This window comes from Oncorhynchus clarkii, chromosome 10 (genome assembly GCF_045791955.1).
Source record: "Oncorhynchus clarkii lewisi isolate Uvic-CL-2024 chromosome 10, UVic_Ocla_1.0, whole genome shotgun sequence".
Classification (NCBI taxonomy): Eukaryota; Metazoa; Chordata; class Actinopteri; order Salmoniformes; family Salmonidae; genus Oncorhynchus; species Oncorhynchus clarkii.
This window is the reverse complement of record NC_092156.1, coordinates 60,514,432-60,534,752: the sequence shown is the minus strand read 5'-3', so window position 1 is coordinate 60,534,752 and position 20,321 is coordinate 60,514,432. Positions and strand designations below refer to the sequence as shown.

The window sequence follows — 20,321 nt, the reverse complement described above, 5'->3', positions numbered from 1 at the left end:
ATTCGTTTTGTTGTATTCCTATTTTTCAAAACAGTTTAAAGTAGTTGAATAATGAAAACTTACAAATAAAAACACTTGGCAAATGGCGATTCTTTTTTATTTGTATTATTTGTCAACAGACGGGAAAAGCTACAAAAAACTGAAACCTGACCTTACATTTTGTTCAGATAACATTTTCCATATAAATGCCTACAAAATCACTACAAATGTATGTGACTGAAGACACAAACAGACACAGACATATTGGCTATTCACTTGATACTGCTTGCTTGCATCACAACAAAAATACTATCCTATCTATTATTAGAGGGGGTAGAGAGCAATGGCTTATATAAGTAAACCCTGGACTGCTGATGCTATGTATTGGCCACCGTGGCCATATTGGCACTCCCTAGAAGGAGTAGTCCTCCATAGTATTTCAAAGACAAAATTACATATTATTTAAGTATTTTTTTTGTAGTGGGGACAGTAACGTTAGTACTCTCCCCATTTAAAAAAAAAGTGTTTAGGCCACATAATAGAATTTAAAAGTATGCATTAAAGCGTCTAATAGAATAAACGTGTCAAAACGAATGTAGACATTAACAAATGCATTTCTATAGCTTCCAAAATCTTTTAACCATTGAGGAGGATTACCAAGATGGCTGCACGTTGGCTTCAATACAGGGTTTATACACATCATTTGTAGAGAGAGTGCAGGTGACAGTTTTATGACACAGGCATGATCCCTGGTGGTACATGCATTGACACACATGTAGGATAAAAATGACATGAGTGCAATATTAAGCAGTAACTTCAACACACAATAATAACATAAAAACGTGCCATTTTGGGGTCATTTTGATTACTAGCTGACAATAGGGCAGTGAATCATCGTTTTATCATATACATTTATTTACCAATATCTTTAGGTTACTTGACATGATTACACAGTGTTATCGTTGACCTGTCTTGGCTTAGATTATTAAGGAGCCACACTACCAAAGCTAATTGACACAAATCCTTGAAGTGGGAAAAGCAGCTGTGGGTAGAAGCATGCCTGAAAAGAGGAACGAGAGAGAGAGAGGGGAAAAGAGGGAGAGAGAGAGTGTGTGTGTGTGTGAGAGAGAGAGAAAGACAGAGAAAGAGACGAAAGGAAAGAGAGAGAGAGAAGACGAAAGGGTGGAAGGCCTTAAGCAAGACTGAAGTGTGTCTCCTCTGAGTAGCACTGTATGCATCTCTTGACAGAGTGACCACTGTTGATCCATCCACCCAGGTTAAACTGGGGGTAATCTGGGACACTCCTCTTCAACGTCCCCTGAGGCCAGAGTCATAAGTGATTATCACGTTAAGAGGACAATAATACAGCCTAAGTCTACATCCCAAATGGCACCCTATTTCCTATATACTACAAGGGGAATAGGGTGCCATGTGGGACACAGCCTAAGAATAACCTGGATCTAACGTTATCTAATCTGGTTCCGTATTCATAAAGCATCTCAGAGTAGGAGTGCTCATCTAGGATCCTGCCCCGCCTGTCCATGTAATCTTATTCATTGTGATCTAAAAGGTTCAACTGATCCCAGATCTGTACTCATACTCTGAAAGGCTTTATAAATCCAGGCCCTGATCAAACTTGACAGGGACAGGAATGGCGTTTGCAAGAGTACAAAGAGGTCTGTGACCAGGGTAACATCCTTCTGGATCAATACATGATTTAAAAAGTTTGGAGTTTTGAACACCTCTCAGTTTCACAACAAGTTTTCCCCCAGACGATATTTCCTATTTGATAAAGCTGTAGAGGAAGGACCCTCCGATGACACAGAGAATGACACAGCAGCACATGATCATCATCTGCTTCTAAAGGGCAGAAGAAGGAAAGAAAGAGGCAAAGAAAGACAGAGGATGCGAGAGAGCAAGAGAACACGGAGGAGGAAGAGGAGGAATAAATATAAAGAAACAATGAAGGGAAGGGAGAGAAGAAAGAGAACAAGAAAAAACTCAGAAAAGCAAAAGGGAAGATTGACCTGACCACAGAGAGAAATCATAACCCACAATAAATATTTAGAGACTCAATGTGCCATTGCAAGTTCTGAAGCTTTTAAGAGACTCTTTGCATCAGTGAGAATGCTGAACCCCCTGTAGCAAGACAGTATATTTAGGGTATGTCCCAAATGGCACCCTTTTCCCTGTACAGTTCAGTACTTTCAGGGTAACAGGGTGCCATTTGTGACGAAGCCAATGTATCCCTTCTCCTGTATGGACCAAGGTGATAGATAATAGGTCTAGGGTCCGGACTGAAGTGGACCTATAAACATTGCAGCCATATAAATAGAATGACCTATTATGGCATCATTGACCTGAATGTGGATGGCCATTCTACTCATTCTAATTCTATGGTTTCAGCCCCACTCACCCTACGGGCCTCCTGCTGAAATTTGGCTGCTTTCTTGGTGTCGGCAACAGCCCGCTCTACGAAGCCCACCGATTGGTCCATGTTGCTCTCAATCTTGTCAATCATACCGCCCTTTGAAGGGAGTGGGCGGAGTGTTGGGAGAGGCACACACAAACAGCGGTCAAAAGCAGTGCACTACGTAGGGAATAGGGTGCCATTTGGGATGCACACTCAAAGGAGTGAAGGGTTACCTGGTTCTCCACCAGCATAGCAATGTCCACAAACATGTCATGAAGCTCTTTGATGCTGCTCTCCAGCCTCACAATATCTTTATGCCGCGCTTCGATCTCATTCAACGCCTGCTTCGATATACCCGACTCCATGATCTACAAAACACATACGAGAAGATATACACAACGGTTTAACACCCACACATAGGAGAGGATATACACAAAGGTTTCACACCCACACTAGGAGAGGATATTCACAAAGGTTTAACACCCACACTAGGAGAGGATATACACAAAGGTTTCACACCCACACTAGGAGAGGATATTCACAAAGGTTTAACACCCACACTAGGAGAGGATATACACAACGTTTAACACCCACACTAGGAGAGGATATACACAAAGGTTTAACACCCACACTAGGAGAGGATATACACAACGGTTTAACACCCACACTAGGAGAGGATATACACAACGGTTTAACACCCACACTAGGAGAGGATATACACAACGGTTTAACACCCACACCTGGAGAGGATATACACAACGGTTTAACACCCACACCTGGAGAGGATATACACAACGGTTTAACACCCACACTAGGAGAGGATATACACAACGGTTTAACACCCACACTAGGAGAGGATATACACAATGGTTTAACATACACACTCACAAGCATTTTCGCTTGAACACACACACACACACATTCTCACTTGTACACATGAACACAAACGCACAAACACACACAGAATTACCCCTGCGGTGAAGACGGCTGCGTTCCCTCCTTCCAACATCTCCTCCAGCTCCTCGTCGGTTGTTGTTTTTCCCGCTGTGGAGTGGAGAGTTCACAGAAAGGGGTTAATAACATGTATGAAAGGCTTAATAACAAGTTAATAACCTATAACAATCCTGGCATAGAATATACTAATACACGCCATTAACAGCAGATCTGGGTTTCAAATACTTTATCTGTGTCTGTCTGAGCTTGCCTGGCTTAATAAACCAGAAAACAAAAGTGACAAAACTGCAACCCTGCCCAACTCCAGGCAGATTCAAGCAAACACTCAAAATATTGGGAAAGGATTTTCCAAGTATTTGAACTGGTAAAGAGCATTGTATTGGTTTGAGTCTGTCTGTGGTAGGCTGAAACATGCACTCCCGTTTACAATTTAATGTAACTTTGGGCCTGGATTTTTATCCTGACAATTGACTTGTCCAGGAACAAAAAACCCTGGCCCTAGATATACCAGGTATCGTGTCTCTACTACTGGTTATGACTTGGTTATCACATGGTTATGAAGGTTCCTAGACGTCAGACTCACTGATCTCCAGCTGCCGGGCAATGCGGCCTTTGCTCTTGTCTCTAAAATCTGTCTGAGCCTCGTTGTACTTGGTCATCACCTCCACAAACTTCTTGGCCAGGATGGCATGCTGGGAAAAGGTGGAGGTGGGTACAGAGGTTGTTATGGTAACTAGTGGGGATGGAACCCGAGTCTCCAACCCCAGTCTCCAACAAGAAAAATGACAGGGACATGATTGACACGCAAACCGATAGAGTTAAGGGTACGGTTGAGGTTAGTTTGTTTTTTAAGGGTTACCTGGGACTTCCGGATCCTCGTGTCTGCTGACGACCGTTCCTCTGTGTTTGTCTCAAGTTGCTTCTCAATACCTGCCAGGGACAGGAACATGCAACCGTTACCGTGACTACGGCCACCGACAACAACACAAAATGACTATGGCATCGGAGTCCACGGCGTTCAAAAACACTTTATCTTGACAGGAAAACTACGTTTATACAATTTGATGACTGTCGTGCTGGTCGTCAGAAAACGGTTGGTCGTCAGAAAGACGGTGGGGTAATATATGGTGCGTCTACTATTTAAAGGGTCAAGAAGGACTGACTCTTTAGTTTGTTGCGAGCGGTGCCGGCTGCTTTCTTGATGTCGTTGGTGACTGCCTCCAAATCATCCTGCGTCTCTGGTGAGCACAGAGAAAGAGAGAGAGAAAAAAAGAGCGATTGTAACATAGAAGTATCAACAAGCCACAAAGATGAACAATATGGAATGGAAAGAAAGTGGGCGAGATAACAAAGAGTGAGAGAGAGAGAGAGAGAGAGAGAGAGGGGGCAGAGAGAGAGTGGGATTGAATGATGATGTTTACTCTGCTCTGGCGTAGGGGCGGAGAGGATGGTCGAGTACAGCTTCTTTGCTTGCGCCACACTCTCATCTATCTTGTCGATGCTGCTGCGAATCTCCTCAATCTGAGACCGAGACAGGCAATGATGACACACTGGTGAACACACACACGTGCACACAAACATCAGGAGTATGGTCAGAAATACCTGGGCGAAGAAGTCATCCATAAAGGCTTGGTTCTCCACTGGAATCTCCACATCATCCGCAGCCACATCACTTTTCTGTTCCGACACACAGACAGACAGAGTTGCTGTGGTAGTGTGTTTGTGGTGAGATAAATCACACTCACAGGCTTTTTAGCGGTTCTTACATCAGTGTTTTGACGCCACTATAAAGTATTTTTTTTAACCAGACACAATAAGGATTGCAGCGCATACAAGCTACAATGAATAGCCTACATCGATGACATTGAGACATTGGAAGAAGTGCAGGAAATTAGAAAACAATCCTTCCTTAATCAACCCTTCTGATCCCCTTTCTGTATCCACCCCACTCCATTTGTAACGCACCACCAATAAACAAGTGTACAGCCTGAATATCATCACACCCCAATTAGGCCTACCTACTTCCTAGATTAAATTAATGCTCCAATGTTAATTAGCCCAATGTTCAACTAGGCTATTTCCGCTTTTCTAGGCCTGAAAATGGGATCAAACAGTTGGTCTAACGTTATAGCCAAACCGCTCATCCGGACCAACCGCATCTAGTGCGCAAAAACAAACGAGTAAATATGATACGTCCCCCCCATCCCTATTATATAATTATATATGATTGGCAACGGTTATATGTTAAGCTAATAGCAAGCAAGTCTATGAAAACATGAACAAGTGTATAAAAAGACGTAGCTTACCGCCTTCAACTGTTCCAATCGGTCTTTCATCTTCAAAACTGTGTTGTCACTGTCACAATCTCTAAACTATCAAAAAGCGTTATTCTAATCTACAACCACTAATTAAAAGGTTACCAAATTAGAAAATTACAATTTATTAGCCTACTGATTCATCCAGTGACCTGCCCGAAAATAAGTTTCAAAGTTAATTGTAAAAATATTTAGTAGGGTAAATGCTCATTAGAATATGGTCATCAAATTAAAAAAGAACTATCTTTTTTTACAAAATGTCAGTTCAATATGGCTGCAGCAGCGTCTCCAACCTGTAGTTTTACTAAGCCTATCCTCTCAAGGAGGATTAGAGCAACAGTTGTGCAGAGGGCGATTAATCTCTCTCTCTCTCTCTCTCTCTGATCAATGGCATGCGTAAAAACGCATGCAAAGTAAATATCACGCACGATCTCTGTTTTGGGCACACTACCCAAACAGGGCACCGAATGGAAAGGTAATAGGTTCAATTCTAAATCTGTAAAGTCAACCCAGTGGGTTGTCCATCTATAAATAAGAAGAGGCTGTATTTGAATTGTTATTTCTTGACCCCCATCTGCTTTCTAAATATAGCTAAATAAGGCCAGGTCAGCAAAATAAAGTGATGCAATGATTATTGATTTATGAAGATATTTTTTGTATTCCTTTTTTTATTTGCTAATAAAAAAAAAATGCATAATGTTTCATAGTACAAACACGTTAAGCAGCATTTTTTATCGACACCATTCCTCCTGAAAATACATTAGGTCACACTGTTTTCTGACAATAGGTCTAGATAGTATTCTCAAATGCAATGTGTCTAGAAGTTTCTAACACTATCAGTTGCTTCGTTAAATCTTACTTTGGGCTCACTTGACTGCTCATCTGTCATCTACTCTAAATGATAAACCTCTCACTCCCCTTTTCCACCACCCCCTCTTCTTCTACTCCTTCATTCATTTCCTCTCTTTCGTCAGGTTTGAAGGCACACAGAAAGTCATTGGTTTGGTTGCACTGCTTATCATTCCATTGAGAGATAAAAATGAAAAAAGTGAGTTTTATCCATTATTAATGCCTTTTAGAGAGTATTGAGCCATATAAGTAGCCTTGTCCAAGCCAGAACGGCATGAGCATATCTACTGTAGCGTGAGGCTTTTGATGAAGAGTTCAATACAAGTACACCCACTGGACACTAGTCTATCACAGGGCCTTACTCCCAATCATTTTCTTTAATGCCGAGTGACAAGCAGAGAGGAATCTGGCCCCTTTTGGTATGACTCGACCTGGGATCAAGCTCAGGACAGTCACTCTAACCACATGGCCACTGAGCTGGATAATACAAAACTTGTGAGATCTGTCATACTTTAAATCAAAAACCTCCCATTCCCTTTTCCACAATAGTTAACCCAATTCTGAATACATCAGCCCACTGGATTTGGTGCAGCTGGTAGCCTAGCTGTTAAGAGCGTAGGTTCAAATCCCAAATCTGCCCTTGAACAAGGGACTTAGCCCTAATTACTCCTGTAAGTCGCTCAGGATAAGAGCATCTGCTAAATGACTAAAATGTCAAATCAAAACAACAGAGAGAGAGAGAGAGAGAGAGAGAGATATCTTCAGTTGAGAGAATCTACATCAGTCACTGTGGTGTTAAGATGAGGGCAGGCTACTGTACCTGTGGAGTTTAGGCCATTGAGCACCATAGCAGACGGCCCAAGTAGCATCATGGGATCTTCACTTCTCTTCAGCTGTTGGGAAAATAGGAGACTGGGAGTTACAATCTGTGGGGTCACGCGACCGGCACACAATGTAAAATACAGAGAATGCAGAGACAAACGAGAAAGCAAACAGAAAGAGGTGGAATAACGTTGGAAAAGAGGTGCATTTTCTCATTACAAAACCAAACCTTTGGGTTTTACCCTGGTGTGTGTAAATGTCACCGCTTTTTTCCTCTATTCTTGCTTCTTCTCCTTGCCTCAGATGCTCTCTTTCACTCAGCTCTGCCTCCTTGTATACCTATTCCATACCTCCATCCTAATCTCCCATGTATTAACTCTTCTCGGATGTCTCAACCTCTTACACATAAAAGGTTGCAAACCCTCGGGTTTGTCTTGACACTATGTCACCCTTCACTCCAGTCTTTTTTATAACTTCTCCAGTTGAAAAAACGAAATTCCAAGTAGACCTACAGTGATGTATGACCAAATTAGGCATTCAAAGAAAATAACACCCTCCCTACAACCAATCATGCAAGAGTTTTTTGATAATACTGTGGGGCTGCTTTGCTGCCTCTGGTACTGGGGGCCTTGAACATGTGCAAGGCATCATGAAATCAGCAGATTATCAAGGAGTTTTGGAGTGCAGTGTTCAACCCAGATTCCAAAAACGAGGTCTCTGTCGAAGGTATCCAGCAGGACAACAACCTCAAGAACACATAAAGAAGCACCCAGGAATGGTTCAAGAAGAAACACTGGCAAAGAGTCCAGATCTGAGTCCCGTCAAAAACCTAAGGCGAGATCTGAAAACAGCAGTTGGTCAAAGGCAGCCATCAAACATTGAAGAATTGGGAGCAATTTACAGCTGAAGAATGGGCAAAGTTGCCAGTAGAAAAGTACAGCAAGCTCATTGAGGGCTGCAATTAGCGGCAGTTAGGCTGACCAAATGCTGTGCAACCAAGTACTAGTACTGGGTGCTAATCATTTTGTCAATAGTTATATTTTCTAAAATTGTATTTGGTTCTGCAATGTGGAAATTCAAACAAGTTATTTTCAATTTCAATTTTTTTTTGTCAGAATTATGAATTATTTAAGAAAGGTGCAAGGGTACCAATATCCTGTCTGCTGGTTGTTTCTGAAGAGAACAACTTGTCAAGACAACTTTTCATTATAGAACACATGTGGAGAAAAATACCTACAGTGCCTTCAGAAAGTATTCACATCCCTTGACTTTTTACCCATTTTGTTGTGTTACAGCCTGAATTTAAAATGGATTTAAATTGAGATTGTGTCACTGGCCTACACACAAACACCCGATAATGTCAACTCGGAATTATATTTGAGAAATGTTTACAAATTAATGAAAAAAGAAAAAGCTGAAATGTCTTGAGTCAGTAAGTTTTCAACGCCATTGTTATGACAAGCCTAAATAAGTTGAGCAAAAATGTGCTTAACATGTTACATTCCGTGGAGTCACTCTGTGTGCAATAATACTGTTTAACATGATTTTTGAATGACTACCTCATCTCTGTACTCCACACATACAGATAATCAAGGTCCCTCAGTAGAGCAATGAATTTCAAACACAGATTCAGCCAAAAACACCATTGAGGTTTTCCAATGCCTCATAAAAGGGCACCTTTTGGTAGATCGATAAAAAAATAAGAAAGCAGACATTGAATATATCCCTTTGAGCATGGTGAAGTTCACTGGAGGCTGCTGAGGGGAGGAAGGCGCATAATAATGTCTGGAAAGGAGCCACATGGAATGGTATCAAACACATGGAAACCATGTGCCTGATGCATTTGATACCATTCCACAGATTCCGCTCCAACCATCATCACAAGCCCGTCCTCCCCACTTTGAATGGTGGGTCAATACACTCAGTCACTACAAAAAGATACAGGTGTCCTTCCTAACAGTTCCCGGAGAGGAAGGAAACCACTCAGGGATTTCACCATGAGGCCGACGGGGACTTTTCAAAACAGTTAAGAGTTGAATGTCTGCGATAGATTAACATTGTAGTTACTCCACAAAACTAACCTAAATGACAGAGTGAAAAGGAAGAATGCACAGAATAAAAAATATTCCAAAACATGCATCCTTTTGCAATGCACTAAATTAAAATTGAAAAAAAAAAATGTGGCTAAGAAATTAACTTTATTTCCTAAATACAAAGCGTTATGTGAGGCAAATCCAACATCACTTAGTACCACTCTTCATATTTTCAAGCATTGTCATCGGCAAGGACTAGAGTTGTTTTTAGGATAAAACTAAATGGAATAGACCTAAGCACAGGTAAAATCCTAGAGGAAAACCTGGTTGTCTGCTTTCCAACAGACACTGGGAGACAAATCCACCTTTCAGCAGGGCAATAACCTAAAAAAAAAAAGAGGCCAAATTTACACTGGTTGCTTACCAAGACGACATTGAATGTTCTTGAGTGGTCTAGTTACAGTTGACTTAAATCCACTTAAATCTATGTCAAGACCTAAAAATAGCTGTCTAGGAATGATCAACAACCAACTTGACAGATATTGAAGAATTTAAATAACAAATGTGCAAATATTGTACAATCCAGGTGTGCAAAGCTCTTAGACTTACACTTATGAGTCTTTCTGGGTAATCACTGCCAAAAGTGATTCTAACATGACTCAGGGGTGTGAATACTTGTGTAAAAAATAAATTAGATATATTTTTTAAATAAAACATTTGTGTCACTTTGTAATTACGGGGTATTGTGGTTTTTTTTTACATTTATTGAACCTTTATTTAACTAGGCAAGTCTTATTTACAATGATGGCCTACACCTGCCAAACCCTTGACGCTGGGCCAATTGTGCGCCGCCCTATGGGACTCCCAACCATTGTCGGTTGTGATAAAGGGATGCGTGTAGATGGGTTTTTGTTGTTGATTTAACCAATTTTCAATTCAGGCTGCAACACAACATGTGGAATAAGTCAAGGTGTACAAAACCTTCTGAAGGCACTGTACAAATGGATTATTGTACACATGTATTTACTATTCAACTTTATGTTGTGGAGCTTGTACATGAATTATCAATCCCTGTCATCCACACCAGAGCCACCTCTGTAGAATAAAAGGCTGTCAAACATCAACCAGGTAGACCCAGAAGTGAAATGTGATTTTTGCTGAATTCCATTCACACGCCGATTCTGTTCACATGAATTGACACAGCAGCTAGTTTGTATTCAAATACTTTTTATTTAGTGTGATTTCATATCACCCTTAGTCAGTATAGTACAGCGAGCGTACAAAGTCTTTCATTTGTATGCGTGTGAGTAATGCCTACTTTGAGCAGTCTAAACTTCTACTCCTGTTGGTCTCTACTGAAATCTTCACGCAACCAGACACACATTCTCAGTTTGAAACACACAAAAAAAAACATTGGGGGAAGGCTTTTACAATTAAAAGGTCAGCAATAGGGTACGCTCCCAGAACACTGGAGGCCAGCGAGGTCACAGGTTAAAGGTCGTCGTCTTCATCTGGAAGCGCAGTTTCTGCGGCAACCTGGAGGCGTGAGGAAAAATTGTGTATTCATTATTTTTTATCACCTGTAAAATGAAATAGTTGTTTGCAAGTTCCTGATGTAAATAAAAACAATTAAAATAAATAACACCTCGAACACTGACCCAGCCTGTGTGTGTACGGTGTATAGCGTGTGCGATTTCTGCATGTGTGTGTGTTCTGCATGTGTGTACGATTTCTGCATGCGTGTACGCACTTTAAGGTCGTTCTCGTACTGCGCAGCCAGGGAGGCGTCCATGACGACTTCTGGGGGGGCGAGGGCTGGCATCTCCACAAACTCTAGGTTGGGGTCTCCTACCAGCTTCCTGGCCAGCCACAGGAAGGGCTTCTCAAAGTTGTAGTTACTCTTGGCTGAGATGTCATAGTACTGATGGGGAGGTGGAGTGTGTCAGTCAATTAGGTATGGTCTTCTCTATCCAGGCTCTCTCTCGCCCTCTCATTCACACACACAACAAGTCAAAGGTTTATAAACACCTACTCATTCAAGGGTTTCTTTATTTGTACTTTTTTCAACAATTTAGAGTAGTGAAGACATCAACACTATAAAATAACACATATGGAATCATGCAGTAACCCAAAAAATATATTTTACAGTCTTCAACGTAGCCACCCTTTTCCTTGATGACAGCTTGGCACACTTGTCATTCTCTCAACCAGCTTCATGAGGAAGTCACCTGGATGGCTTTTCCAACAGTCTTGAAGGAGTTCCCACATATTCTGAGCACTCGTTGGCTGCTTTTCCTTCACTCTGCAGTCCAACTCATACCAAACCATCTCAATTGGGTTGAGGTCAGGTGATTGTGATCTGCTTTGCTTATTTGAGCTGTTCTTGCCATAATATGGACTTGGTATTCCACATACCACACCTAGCTTGTCACAACACAACTGATTGGCTCAAATGCATTAAGGAAAATAATTCCATAAATGAACTTAACAAGGCACACCTGTTAATTGAAATGCATTCCAGGTGGCAACCTCATGAAGCTGGTGTGCAAAGTTGTCATCAAGGCAAAGAGTGGCTACTTTGAAGAATCTTTGGTTACTACATGATTCCATGTGTGTAATTTCATAGTTGTGATCTCTTCACTATTATTCTACAATGTAGAACATAGTAAAAAATAAAGAAAAACCCTTGAATGAGATGGGTGTCCAAACTATCTAATCAAATCTATTTTGACTAATTAAATGCTATTTTAGCTCTCCCACCAAAAAAAAAGGAACCAAGGAAGGGAGAAACACTGCAGACACCGCACTCCAGCTGAGGCATACAGTTGAAGTCGGAAGTTTACATACACCTTATCCAAATACATTTAAACTCAGTTTCACAATTCCTGACATTTAAGCCTAGTAAAAATGCCCTGTCTTAGGTCAGTTAGGACCACCACTTTATTTTAAGAATGTGAAATGTAAGAAATAAGCTGAAATAAATCATTATTCTGACATCACATTCCCAGTGGGTCAGAAGTTTACATACAGTCTATTAGTATTTGGTAGCATTGTCTTTAAAATTGATTAAGTTGGGTCAAACATTTTGGGTAGCCTTCCACAAGCTTCCCACAATAAGTTGGGTGAATTTTGGCCCATTCCTCCTGACAGAGCTGGTGTAACTGAGTCAGGTTTGTAGGCCTCCTTGCTCGAACACGCTTTTTCAGGTCTGTCCACAAATGTTCTATAGGATTGAGATCAGGACTTTGTGATGGCCACTCCAATACCTTGACCGCGTTGTCCTTATGCCATTTTGCCACAACTTTGGAAGTATGCTTGGGGTCATTGTACATTAGGAAGACCCATTTGCAACCAAGCTTTAACTTCCTGACTGATGTCTTGAGATGTTGCTTCAATATAGCCACATAATTTTCCTCCTTATGATGCCATCTATTTTGTGAAGTGCACCAGTCCCTCCTGCAGCAAAGCACCCCCACAAAATGATGCTGCCACCCCCGTACTCCACGGTTGGGTTGGTGTTCTTCGGCTTGCAAGTCTCCTCCTTTTTCCTCCAAACATAATGATGGTCGTTATTGGCAAACAGTTCTATTTGTGTTTCATCAGACCAGAGGACATTTCTCAAAAAAGTACAGTCTTTGTCCCCATGTGCAGTTGAATACCGTAGTCTGGCTTTTTTAATGGCGGTTTTGGAGCAGTGGCTTCTTCCTTGCTGAGAGGCCCTTTCAGGTTATGTTGATATAGGGCTCGTTTTACTGTGGATATAGATACTTTTGTACCCGTTTCCTCCAGCATCTTCACAAGGTCCTTTGCTGTTGTTCTGGGATTGATTTGCACTTTTCACACCAAAGTACATTAATTTCTAGGTGACAGAACGCATCTCCTTCCTGAGCGGTATGTTGGCTGCGTGGTCCCATGGTGTTTATACTTGCGTACTATTGTTTGTACAGATGAACGTGGTATCTTCAGGCATTTAGAAATTGCTCCCAAGAATGAACCAGATTTGTGAAGGTCTACAATTTTTTTTCTGAGGTCTTTACTGATTTCTTTTGATTTTCCCATAACGTCATGCAAAGAGGCACTGAGTTTGAAGGTAGGCCTTGAAATACATCCACAGGTATACCTCCAATTGAGTCAAATAATGTACATTTCCCTATCAGAAGCTTCTAAAGCCTCAACATACTTTTCTGGAATTTTCCAAGCTGTTTAAAGGCACAGTCAACTTAGTGTATGTCAACTTCTGACCCACTGGAATTGTGATACAGTGACTTAAGTGAAATAATCTGTCTGTAAACAATTGTTGGAAAAATTACTTGTGTCATGCACAAAGTTGACGTCTTAACCGACTTGCCAAAACTATAAAAAATGTGTGGAGTGGCTAAAAAGCGAGTTTTAATGACTCCAACCTAAGTGTATGTAAACTTCCGACTTCAACTGTATATACTTGTAGAGACAGTGACACACCTATCTAACATGTGCGTCGGGCTGGCGTTGCCACAGTTACCTGAAGGTTCTTCTTGCGGTGGAACACGATGCTCTTGGCTTTGACCTTCCTGTCCTTGATGTCCACCTTGTTTCCGCACAGCACTATGGGTATGTTCTCGCAGACGCGCACCAGGTCGCGGTGCCAGTTGGGCACGTTCTTGTAGGTGACGCGAGATGTGACGTCGAACATGATGATCGCACACTGGGCTGGAGAGAGATAGGGGAGAGAAGAGTGGAAGGGGGAGAGTAATCGAGTGTATCAGATAATCGTTAAATATGTGGAGTCCGTACCCATCCAAGTCATTTTGCACCAGAGGGTAAGATTGTGTAGAGATCTGAGGACAGGATGTGACCTACTCTGTTTCTACTACAATACAACACACGGACATGTGACCCACACAAATGTGACGTACCCTGTATGTAGTAGCCATCTCTGAGCCCCCCAAACTTCTCCTGGCCGGCTGTGTCCCAGACATTGTACTTGATGGTCCCTCGAGTGGTGTGGAAGACCAAGGGGTGCACCTCTACTCCCAGAGTCGCTACAGGGGGAAGAGAAGGGTGAGCGAGGGGCAGGTCAGCCATGGTTCAGGGATCTAGAATGGTTTATACTCTTTTATGGATTGCATTTTTTTTATTTATCACGCTACCCACCTAGCTAAAGTTAGCCACAATAAATTGTCATTCGTAACATAGAAGTAATTACATATATGAATTGTAATTCGTGACATATCATGCAAAATGGATGAGGGACATCCACAAATACATTTCCTTCCCTTAACATAGCCTACCAAAGGGAAGGAGACAAATGTGCATTTACTATGTTACGTCTACCCCAGAGTCCAGGTTGAAAAACAATGAAGCCTAGTATCCAAGACAGTCAGAAACGGCTTTTCCACGTTGGCTAGCTAAATTCATGTGTTTCTGCGCATCATTGCGTCTTTTTAAGTCTACAATTATAAAGTTTGCCTGCAAACTAAATTTCCCTCAGAAGAGAATTAAGTCTGATTATTGATTGAAGGTATGGTGGTGTTATGAAGGAGAATAAGTAGAAGACGAAAATGAAGAGGTACGTAAAAGCTGAGAGAGAGAAGGGGGGACAGAGGACCGTCTGGACTCGGAGAAACTCACCAACGTATTTCTTTTCAAACTCTCCCGTTAAATGCCTCTTCACGAAGGTGGTTTTTCCTGTGCCTCCATCTCCGCACAACACTAGCTGAAACACGGGTAGTAATTCAAAGAACACATTGGTCAAAAGGAATAGCAACTAAACACCAATGTAGCACTGGTTAGTGCTAGACGAAGGAGCAATTCCAAACCAAAGTGTGCATCCCAAATGACACCTATATACGGTGGCAAGAAAAAGTATGTGAACCCTTTGGAATTACCTGAATTTCTGCATAAATTGGTCATAACATTTGATCTGCTCTTCATCTAAGTCACAAAAATAGACAAACACATTTCCGCTGAACTAATAAGCGATTGTATGTTTTCATGTCTTTCTTGAACACACCGTGTAAACATTCACAGTGCATGGTGGGAAAAGTATGTGAACCCTTGGATTTAATAACTGGTTGACCATCCTGTGGCAGCAATAACCTCAACCAATCAGACCTGCACAATGGTCAGGAGGAATTTTGGACCATTCCTCTTTACAAAACTTTTTCAGTTCAGCAATATTCTTGGGATGTCTGGTGTGAACCACTCGAGGTCATGCCACAGCATCTCAATCGGGTTGAGGTCAGGACTATGACTGGGTCACTCCAGAAGGCGTATTTTCTTCTGTTGATTTATTTCTGTGTTTTGGGTCGTTGTCCTGTTGCATCACCCAACTTCTGTTGTTCTTCAATTGGCGGACAGGGCCTTACATTCTCCTACAAAATGTCTTGATTCCTTTTTCCGTCGATGATAGCAAGCTGTCCAAGCCCTGAGGTAGCAAAGCAGCCCCAAACCATGATGCTCCCTCCACCATATTTTACAGTTGGGATGAGGTGTTGATGTTGTTGTGGGAGTGCCTTTTTTTCTCCAGACAGTGTTGTGTATTCCTTCCTTCCAAACAACTGAACTTTAGTTTCAGCTGTCCACAGAATATTTTGCCAGTAGCATAGTAGAAAGAGGAGGAAGGGAAGCGCTACTAAGGTACACAATAGTACATTTTGGTAGATAGAAGGTGCTCTTTGGTAAAAAGGGTAAATTGGTCATCAAAAAGAAAGGAGGACCAAGGCACTCTTCATATAGTTAATTAAAATGCCTTTATTGGTATGGCATGTTCAATAGATTTTTTAAACGACGCATTTCAGCTGCATGGCCTTCGTCAGGGAGTACAAAAAAGAATACAATGTCCTCTTTTGAACAGCTTTTCCAATTACCCCTAATTGGAAGAGGGAGTGGTTGCAAAATTGATTAGACACACCTAGTAAGCAATACTATACACATTAAAAGATGAAATACTGTAGCTATGTTATCATAAAAATACAACTCCAAGCTAGAAGTATCTGAACACTTAGAAAGGTAGTTCTAAATAATGAATTTAATATAAAGATTGACCTATTTCGTTTCTACATCTGAAGGCCTGGTACAAGCAAAACATCTCTCCAACTACAGACGCCAGTGTCTCAGGTCAGGCAGTTTCTGTTCTCTCTAAAACACCTTTTAAGCCCAAGTCCACTTTTTGTTCCATCGTCCAGAATGCCACACTAAATACATTTGCCAAGAAAGTGAATTTTGATGTGGAGAATCTGTTTAAGGGTAAAATTGACTCCAACCAAACATGACGTAATCTTTCTAAGAGAGAGGGATGCAGTTGAATCATTGTCCAAAAATGAACGGATTGTGGTTTAAAAAGCCATAAGTCATAAGCTTTAAGAGATGTCCGACCCTAAATGACAAATTAGTCCACAGTTATCTTCCGGGTGACTCTCAAAAAAACTTGGCTTGACCACAAACCCAAGGGCTCTTTTAAAATGTAACCATTGCAACCATTGCAGAAATATTGCACAGAAGAAGTATTTTGTTGACACAGCTTCCTAAATGGAGTATTACGTCAAGCATTTCATTAACTGCAAAACCACTCATGTCATCTACAGATTGGAATGTCCACAGTGCAAGGTGTTCTACATTGGACGGACAAAGAGACGCCTTCAAGACCGCTTAGCGGAACACAAGTATGCCATACGGGTAGGCAATGAAGACTACCCCATGGCAAGGCACTAGAAGTCCTTACACCATGGCAACCCTGCCTCCCTACAAGCTAAGGGTATTGATCATATTCCGGCCTCTATTAGAAAAGGGGACCGTCTTAAACAGTTAAACCAAAGGGAAAGTTTTATGATTTACAAACTACAGGCCACTAAATACCCTGGTTTAAATGAAGATATGGATTTCGCACCCTTCCTGTAGGGTCGTGATAGGTCCATTTGCGGTCATCTAGTGGACATTTTGCTCAATTGCCCTCAGCTATGTTTAGACTGTTGTTGTTGTTGATGTTTTTCTGTGTACTATGGAATATATTGTTTTCTTATTCTTGACACTTCTCCCAGTCACATTTAAGGTTAGAACTACCTTTCTAAGTGTTCTGATCCTTCTAGCTTGGAGTTGTATTTTTATGATAACATAGCTACAGTATTTCACCTTTTAATGTGTGTAGTATTGCTTACTAGGTGTGTCTAATCAATTTTGCAACCACTCCCTCTTCCAATTAGGGCTAATTGGAAAAGCTGTTCAAAAGAGGACATTGTATTCTTTTTTTTGGTACTCCCTGGTGAAGGCCATGCAGCCGAAACGTGTCGGTTTAAAAAAAAACTTTGTTTCTATTGAACATGCCATACCATTTTAATTAATTATATGAAGAGTGCCTTGGTCCTCCTTTCTTTTTGATGACAGATGTTAGCATCTTCCAGAGATTTCTGTAAGTCCTTAGCTAACACTCAAGGATTCTTCCTAACCTCATTAAGCATTCTGCGCTGTGCTCTTGCAGTCATCTTTGTAGGACGGCCATTCCTAGGGAAAGTAGCAACAGTGCTGAACTTTCTCTATTTATAGACAATTTGTCCAACCATGGATTGATGAATATCAAGGCTTTTAGAGATACTTTTGTAACCCTTTCCAGCTTTATCCATGTCATCAATTATTAATCTTAGGTCTTATGAGATCTCTTTTCTTCAAGGAATAGTTCACATCAGGCAATGCTTAATGGGGCCAAAGCCCTATGGGCCCTAGTCAAAAGTTGTGCACTATATAGGGAGTAGGGTCCCATAAGACACAGTCAAAGACTCACCTTAAATTGTACATCTGGTTCTGCCATAGCAGTATGTTCTCTGTGTTGGTGATTATACGCTGAAATAACAAGAGGAGAAAAACAGGTTAATAATGGGCAGTGTTTGTGTCTCAAATGGCACCCTTTCAACTTTACAGTGCACTACTTTTGACAAGAGACCATAGAGCTCTGCTCAAAATACAGTATCAATCATCAATAGAAGAAGCCACAAGAGGTGCTGCTGGTGTGATGTGGCTTCAGAACAATACCTGCCAAAAGTGACTAGGCTGAAAAACCAGCCTGGTCTCAGACTACGCGTAACATAGTAAAAATAAATCCAGGACACTCAAATTAGTGTGATATGTTACGTTTGGCATGGTTAATAAGACAAAGTTACTTATGGCAAACACGAAAGGAGGTTGGTTGGTCGGGGTGGATGGGTAGGCGCATAACGTAAAAGTCTAGCAACCCAAAAGTTGAGCTTTCGAATCTCATCGCGGACAAATGTAGCATTTTAGGAAACTTTCTACTTTGCATGTTATAGCTAAACCTTACGCCTAAACTTAACCCTAACCATAAACCCCTAACCTAACTAATGTTAGCCATCTAACTAACGTTAGCCACCTAGATAAAGTTAGCCATAATACATTGCAATTTGTAGGATATACGTATTGCAAATTAAATATACAAATTGTAATTTATAACATATCATGTGAAATGGATGACGGACATCCACAAATTAAATTCCTTCCCTTACGAAATGTAACATATCCTACCACAGGGAAGGAGACAAATGTACATTTACTATGTTACGTCTACCCCAGAGTCCAGGTTGCAAAACAATGACGAAGCCGAGTATCCAAGACAGTCAGAAACTGCTTTTCCAATAGAAATCCCAGATGACGCTTTTAAGCGATGTCATGGCGACGTTGGCTAGCTAAACTCACGTGCAGAAACACGTCATCGTGTCTTTTTGTCAACAATTATAGTTCACATAGAGAATATACTTTACAAAAATATAAACGCAACATACAAGAATGTCAACGATTTTACTGAGTTACAGTTCATAGAAGTAAATCAGTCAATGTGTATAACACCTTGACCCCACCAATACAGAAATGTTGTTTGACGTGTGGATCTCTCTTTATACGAATACAAATGTTGTCGATATTTAGAAAATATCCATTATATCTACCGTTTCCACTACATGTTGCAATTACTTTATTTGCGACATTGTGTTGTATTGCTGCAGTTATAGCGTGCTATAGTTTCAGCACATGTGCAAAGCAATTGGAAGTCCAGTCAACCCCCATATTTAACGAGATACAGCACTTTTTCCATGAGGCTTCGCGTTACACATGGTCCAGTAGCTAATAATTTATTTGTACGAAAATGTACCAAAACAAAAAAGTGTTGCATTTACAACTCTGCATGGACACACTGAAATTGCAGCTCGAGTGTAACAAGTTGATATGCTAGCTCTCTCGCGCCACTGGGAACCAATGTCTTCCTACTATGCTAACAAGCTATCAAACGTTAGCTAGCTAATATTAGACATCTAAACTTTGTTTAGAACGAGGCATGTGTCAACACAATACCTATAATCCCTGTATTCAGATATTTGAATATATGTCTGTGTTTTGACATGGCAGAGTAAATGGATCATATTTTCTAAACTCTTAAATCCACACTTACCCCCACGGTGTCGGATGGAATAGCTAGCTAGGCGCTAAAGGTGCTTTGGGCCTTCAAGCACCTTCGATGAATTTGGTTAATGTATGTGACGTTTTTTGGTTGTTGCCTGTATCACGTGATCTCTGACATGGTTGCGAGAAAAGGTTGTTGAGGTTTTTTATCAAAGACAGTACAATATGAATATAGAAACTGCTTCTCCAATAGACGGGTTGGTTTGTTTAGCAACAAAACTGACAGGTGCACGACTATGGGGCAAAACAGACGGGGTTGGGTTAGATTGAGGACAACATATAAACTACACCGAGTGAGTGTACAAAACATCCAGAACACCTCTTCCGATTACAGACTATCCAGGTGAACGCTATGATCCCTTATTGATGTCACCTGTTAAATCCACTTCAATCAGTGTAGATGAAAGGAAGGAGGGCAGGTTAAACATGGATTGTGTCTGTGTGCCATTCAGAGTGTGAATGTGCAATACAAAATATTTAAGTGTCTTTGAACAGGGTATGGTAGTAGGTGCCAGG

General features: G+C 41.1%; 2 protein-coding genes across 2 annotated transcripts; both read right to left on the bottom strand.

The window, feature by feature from the left end:
• Window positions 1–80: 80 nt before the first annotated feature.
• Window positions 81–5,948, bottom strand: LOC139419693 (syntaxin-3-like). Its single transcript, XM_071169677.1, has 10 exons — window positions 5,653–5,948; window positions 4,949–5,023; window positions 4,768–4,867; window positions 4,510–4,584; window positions 4,206–4,276; window positions 3,930–4,038; window positions 3,363–3,436; window positions 2,626–2,760; window positions 2,396–2,506; window positions 81–1,839 (listed from the first exon to the last, which is right to left on the bottom strand). The coding sequence occupies exons 1-10, from the start codon at window positions 5,680–5,682 to the stop codon at window positions 1,762–1,764; spliced, it is 858 nt and encodes a 285-aa protein (XP_071025778.1). The 5' UTR covers window positions 5,683–5,948; the 3' UTR covers window positions 81–1,761.
• A 4,627-nt stretch (window positions 5,949–10,575) lies between these two features.
• On the bottom strand, window positions 10,576–20,043 carry LOC139419692 (GTP-binding nuclear protein Ran-like). The gene is made up of 7 exons (XM_071169676.1): window positions 19,795–20,043; window positions 18,121–18,179; window positions 14,976–15,060; window positions 14,261–14,386; window positions 13,867–14,054; window positions 11,116–11,286; window positions 10,576–10,901 (listed from the first exon to the last, which is right to left on the bottom strand). The coding sequence occupies exons 2-7, from the start codon at window positions 18,145–18,147 to the stop codon at window positions 10,857–10,859; spliced, it is 642 nt and encodes a 213-aa protein (XP_071025777.1). The 5' UTR covers window positions 18,148–18,179; window positions 19,795–20,043; the 3' UTR covers window positions 10,576–10,856.
• Between the last annotated feature and the right edge of the window lie 278 nt (window positions 20,044–20,321).